The sequence below is a fragment of the Macrosteles quadrilineatus genome, unplaced genomic scaffold (assembly GCF_028750875.1).
Source record: "Macrosteles quadrilineatus isolate MER2022 unplaced genomic scaffold, UCM_ALF_1.0 Scaffold_6__1_contigs__length_79288215, whole genome shotgun sequence".
Taxonomy (NCBI): domain Eukaryota; kingdom Metazoa; phylum Arthropoda; class Insecta; order Hemiptera; family Cicadellidae; genus Macrosteles; species Macrosteles quadrilineatus.
The window spans coordinates 39983540-39989332 of NW_026542599.1; the positions used below are offsets into that span (position 1 = coordinate 39983540).

The 5793-nt window shown below is 34.0% G+C and overlaps 1 protein-coding gene across 1 annotated transcript; it reads left to right on the top strand.

Annotated features, from left to right (window-relative positions):
- The first annotated feature begins 243 nt into the window (after positions 1-243).
- LOC128997479 (uncharacterized) lies at positions 244-1668 on the top strand. The gene has a single exon (XM_054423118.1). It carries the CDS (start codon positions 244-246, stop codon positions 1666-1668), a length of 1425 nt encoding a protein of 474 aa, XP_054279093.1.
- Positions 1669-5793: the final 4125 nt, after the last annotated feature.

Below are 5793 nucleotides of genomic sequence, written 5' to 3' on the forward strand. Positions count from 1 at the left end.
GAACCGCTCTGCTCCAGGCTACTCTCTTATCAGTTTGGAACATCCTTATCAGTTGAGCTGGTGAACTGATACAATAGCTATTGTCTGGTTGGGTTTGGAGTAATTGTTTGAAATGAATCTCTAATTTTTATTTGAGCTGATTGCGCGCTCATCAACTCAAAAAGGTGTTAATTCATCTTTTGAAGTGGCCAACTTCAATAAATGACAATTAGTGAGGCAATAGAGTATATCAATTGTTACATCATGGCATATATATTGCGATTCATTCATAATCTACAAGCCAATGATTCCCGCATCGGACGACTTACTTGCCAAGAAACTTCGTCTGCGAAATTAAGAATTTTCAAACTCATACAAAATACATCATTTAAGGATGACATCTCTGCTCTCAAAAAGGGATCTCAATGCAGCTTAAAACTTGCTCGTTTATCCCCATATATTGATGACAGTGGAATAGTGCGAGTAGGCGGCAGGTTGAAACATTCCAACCTTACACAAGATGCGAAACATCCAGTTTTGTTACCTAAATCTCACTGTGCTGTCAAACTGTTGATTATGCATTATCACCTAAAGCATCTACACGCAGGCCCTCAATTGCTGCAGTCTATTCTGTCTCAAGAGGTTTGGATATTATCAGCCCGCAGCGTGATAAGATCTGTGATTTTCAAGTGTCAAAGATGTTTCAGACTTAAGCCTGTAAACAAACCTCCACTGATGGGAGATCTTCCTGAAACTCTATTAAAACCTGTAAGGCCATTCTATCACACTGGCATGGACTATAGTGGACATTTTGACATTAAAGTTCATTCAACTAGGAACGCTCAACGGTTAAAATCATACCTCTGCCTCTTTGTATGTTTTGCTACGAAAGCTGTGCACCTAGAAATTGTAACAGACCTATCTGTAGACTCCTTCATAGCTGCACTAAAACGTTTTGTTTCTCGTCGTGGATTGTGTGCCCACTTATACTCAGATTGCGGAACTAACTATGTTGGAGCCTCAAAGCAACTCATGAAAACTTTTCAGAATTTCATCAAGGAATCAAACACTAAAGATGCTCTTAACAACTTTGCGTTAGATCACTCAATAAATTTTCACTTTCAACCACCATCCGCTCCCCACCAAGGAGGCCTATGGGAGAGTGCTATGAAAAGTTCTAAATATCATCTGAAAAGAGTCATAGGCGATAGAGTTCTAACACTAATGGAAATAATAACACTCGCCACACAGGTGGAGGCTGTACTCAACTCGAGACCTTTGACAGCATTATCCGCAGATCCATCCGACATCTCAGCCCTTACTCCGGGTCATTTTCTTATCGGCACTTCGCTTGTGGCAGTACCGGAACCAAATCTTGAAGAGGTTCCCGAAAATCGTCTCAACCATTGGCAAACTGTACAAGCCCTACATCAACGCTTCTGGCGACGTTGGCATCAAGAATATTTACATCAGCTACAACAAAGAAAGAAATGGGAAAAGCCCAACAAGAATCTAGAAGTGGGTGATCTCGTTATAATTCAAGACCCTAGAACACCACCACTACTTTGGCCTCTTGGACGCATAGTGAAGACTTCGCCTGGATCGGACGGCATCGTCCGAGTTGTCACCATCAAGACTCAGCGGGGAACCTTCTGTCGTCCTGCTACCAAGGTGTACCCGCTCCCCTGATCTCATTATCAGACCAAACAAAATGTTTGTTCTATTTTCAAACATATTTCTATTTCAATGTTATGTATATATATTTAATCTATGTTTCTTATATTTCAATGTCAATCTATATTCATTATGTGTCACTTTGTAACTTTCCCAATGTTTTGAACCATGTATGGTTCAAGGCGGGCGGCATGTTCCGTATTCAAGCGCTACCTAGATATTTCCAGACGTTTCATATCATACAATAACCTTTGTCCTGTCACGTGATGTCTGGAAACCCCAATCTCGCCCCAGTTCTCTTGCATTCATGCAACTACTAACATGTCCCCGGCACAATTAACTCCCAATTGCTGCTCTCATCTCTTAACCCCAAAGTATATTTAATTATTATTAGTGACACATATTAAAAGTGAACTATTGAACATTTGTGAAGTGAAACACTACTACTGCCGGTCCGGGTCTGTGTACGAGCAATACGCAATAGCTGGCCAGCAGAAGAAACTCGTGTACGTCTACCGGCTTCGTCTTCTCAACACTTCAGTTAAAAGGAAGGTACCTCATCAATCTCATTATATCTGTTAAATAATTAGTGACAAGTTTTTAATATTGCTCTTTCAAAATACAGTCCATTTGAACATTTTTAGGCAAGTTTACCCCCACATACACTGTTTTATGTTTATGGAAAATGTTGTAATCATTTTTTATTTGTATCTATTTAAAACGTCGAATAAGCAATATCACGGTTATGATTTCACATTATAAAATACAACATAGAAATTAAAGTTACCCAATTTTGTATTAGGAGGTATTTAAAAAAGGTATTAAATTTTTCAACGACACTTCTTAATGGTACCAAAAATATATTTATTTTTCTAGTAGTAATAATGTTAAAAACTTAGAAATTGCAAATGCAATGATTTTATTAAAACAAATAGCAAATTAATAATAAATTCAATAAAAAAAATACGGCTATCTATAATATATTCAGTCACTTATACATAAATATTAAGTAAGCTTAGCATCAATAATATTAACATGGAATTATATTGATAATTTGAATGCAGCTTTTAAGAGAGAAAAATAGTTTCTCTGGGGATTTCTTGTCAGCATGACAAAATCTACTTTGAGAAATACAATGTTATTACCCACACCCTAGGGTCCAATTTATTAGTAACGGTTTCATTTTCGTTTCATTAAAACATGAGTTTCTTGAAATGATGAAAACAGTAAATGGAGTTGAATGGAGTTATGCATTGATAAACATCAATGCCATTAAGTAATATAAAGTTACAGAACTAACCTATTATATGATGAAATATTAAACCTGTTAAATTCATAAATATTGATTAAATTGCATAGAAGTGTTAACAACATGTTTCAATTGTACTTAATTGCAAATTTAAGTTATACTTATTAATTTATGGTAGCTATATATTTCACAATTAAATGTTTTATCCAAGAAAGTTTATTTTACAAGTAATATCCATATCTAAAAGGTTATATTTAATTGTTTTTGAATTTTGGTAAATGTCTCAATGACATTTTGATTCAAATTTAAATAGGATTATATTTAAAACAAAAGTGTTATCCATACTTTAACTTGTCTTTCATAAAATGTCCTACATATATCACCAACAAGTCAGCAACTTACGTCAATAGCAATCCCTGGTAGGTTTTGTCGGACGTCCATTAATCTTACAAAACTAACTCTCGACTATAAATCTATTTCTTCTTCCAAAATCATCTGCAGGTTAACTAGAGATTAGAGCTGTGTGCAATATAATGATAACATTTAATTTTACAAATTCATTATCAACATATACCATATACTGTAAATCCTGTCTTTAAAAAAGTTTTGAATCTGAAGTCCACCATAATTTTCAAAACTGTAATTTACTATAATACAAAAATACCCTAATGTTTTATGATGTCCTTAGACACTTTAAAATTGTTTTCATTGTCACAAGAAACCAAAGTAGTTCCAAGTAAATTCAGGACTGGTTTAAAATTACTAAGTAAAATAAACAATTGTGTTATTGAAACTTGTTACTTTTTTAAAGATATGATTCGGAAATGCTTAAAATCTAGGGAGCAGAACTGCAGAAACTTTTGTATTGCAGTAAGAAACTAATGATTCCGATTTGTGATGTATGATTGCAAAATAGTAAAAATATGAACAATAATAAAACATCCAGTTTGCTACAATACACTTTCGATGTCTTAATTTGGCAAAGATCTTTAATATATTAAGATAAACCTCAACATTTAGTTATATATACATTTAGTACTTAATACCTTAGTCATTAAATAGAAGAAATGTAATAATTATAATATAATCCTTTGTGGGTTTTGTTGTTTATTTACATGTTGATTAATATGTAAACAATCAGCCTACAAAGAATATGTTAGACTGTAACGTCAGGCATTCAATAAATCAAAACTAGTTAACCGCCTGTGCTCCGCCACAGGAATATTGTCAGCAATAAAATAAATAATTATTAACAAATACTGTTTATCTTTGTATTTTATTTAGGGGTTGTTTAATTTTTTACATGAAATAGAACTGATAGTTTGACTGTATGAACTATTTATGTTCATCAAACCGATGTATTATTTTAACCAAATGAATGTTTTATATTAATTCGAGTTTCATTTGAAAAATAAATAGTATACGAACTGGGTAATGCTGATAACCTAATAAGCAGCTATTTATGATATTTAGATAATTTGCTCAAGTATATTCCTATATTCGTCGTTTTTTTCATTACATTTGTTGTATGGAATAAAGATAGTCACTTAGCCTACATGTAAATCACGCATCAGCAGTTGGTCACATTTCACGAATCTTTGACCCATACTGTGAGTAAAAGCTGTGTTTACGTTGTATATAAAAAGTTGGGCGTACTTTGTTCAATGTTAGAGGGTATTAACGGTCCAATTTGATGGAAAAGGAGTCGTGGATTTTAAAACTATGTAGACTACACACCAGAAAGATGTTGATTCAAGTGAGACTTAGAACTGGCCATTTCAAATGCAGATTTGTTATTATATTTTACTCAAATAGTTTTTGTCTCTTTTGACCCTTAATACTTTTTTTATAGTCGCTGTTGATAAGATTTTCCATAAAATCAAAATGTTGATAAAGAGTTCATTTTACCTTCCCCTTGTGATAACATAAGGAAAAATATTTGTGTCCCAGTTAGTCTCTTCTGACTCAAAATTCATAGATTTGCAGTACGGACAAATCCAATCTAACGACCCCAATTCAAAAAAAATTGGTATTTTTTAGAAGGGACTTCCAGAACACATTTAACACCATCACTGCTCTTCACCTTTTTAGTTCGATGGTTCTCTACATGTTTTTTCGTTCTGTATGTCTCTTTACGCCCGTTTAATGATTACCTTTTCTTTTTCTTTTTGTACTTTTCTCATCATGGGGTTAATGATATAGTTTTATAACGCTATAATGACCCGAGTCAACATTGCCATTAAACATCAAGTCAGATACTTCTTCGCCAGAACCGAAATCGTAAGTCACAGTTTCTCAAGCAACTTCCCTGTGTAGGCCTACACTCGAACAAATATAGTTAGGGTATAGTTCACTGATAAATTTTAGTTCCAAATATCCCAGCGTACTCGCCATCTCGAGAAGGTAAAATTTGGACGTCGAACACTGATCTTGAGTAAGATTAATCACTTACAATAAAATGTGTGTATGTTTACCAATCATTAGCAATTATCTGTACAGTACAACTTGCAAGCGGATTTCCCTATGATTGTTCTGGTGGCTAGATAGAGAATAAATTATACTGATCAAAACAATATGTTTCCGTCCCCTACGATGGGTAGGCTTATTATTTCACATTCCATACTTAAACTTAAACTCAATTATCACTTTTCTTCAGATCACTTTGCAGGAAAACTAAAACATTTTTGTGTCCCAGTTAGTCTGTTCTGACTCGAAATTCATAGATTTGAAGTAGGCCTAGTGACAAATCCAATCTAACGACCCCAATTAAAAAAAAATGGTATTTTTTAGAAGGGACTTCCAGAACACATTTAACACCATCACTGCTCTTCACCTTTTTAGTTCGATGGTTCTCTACATGTTTTTTCGTTCTGTATGTCTCTTTACGCCCG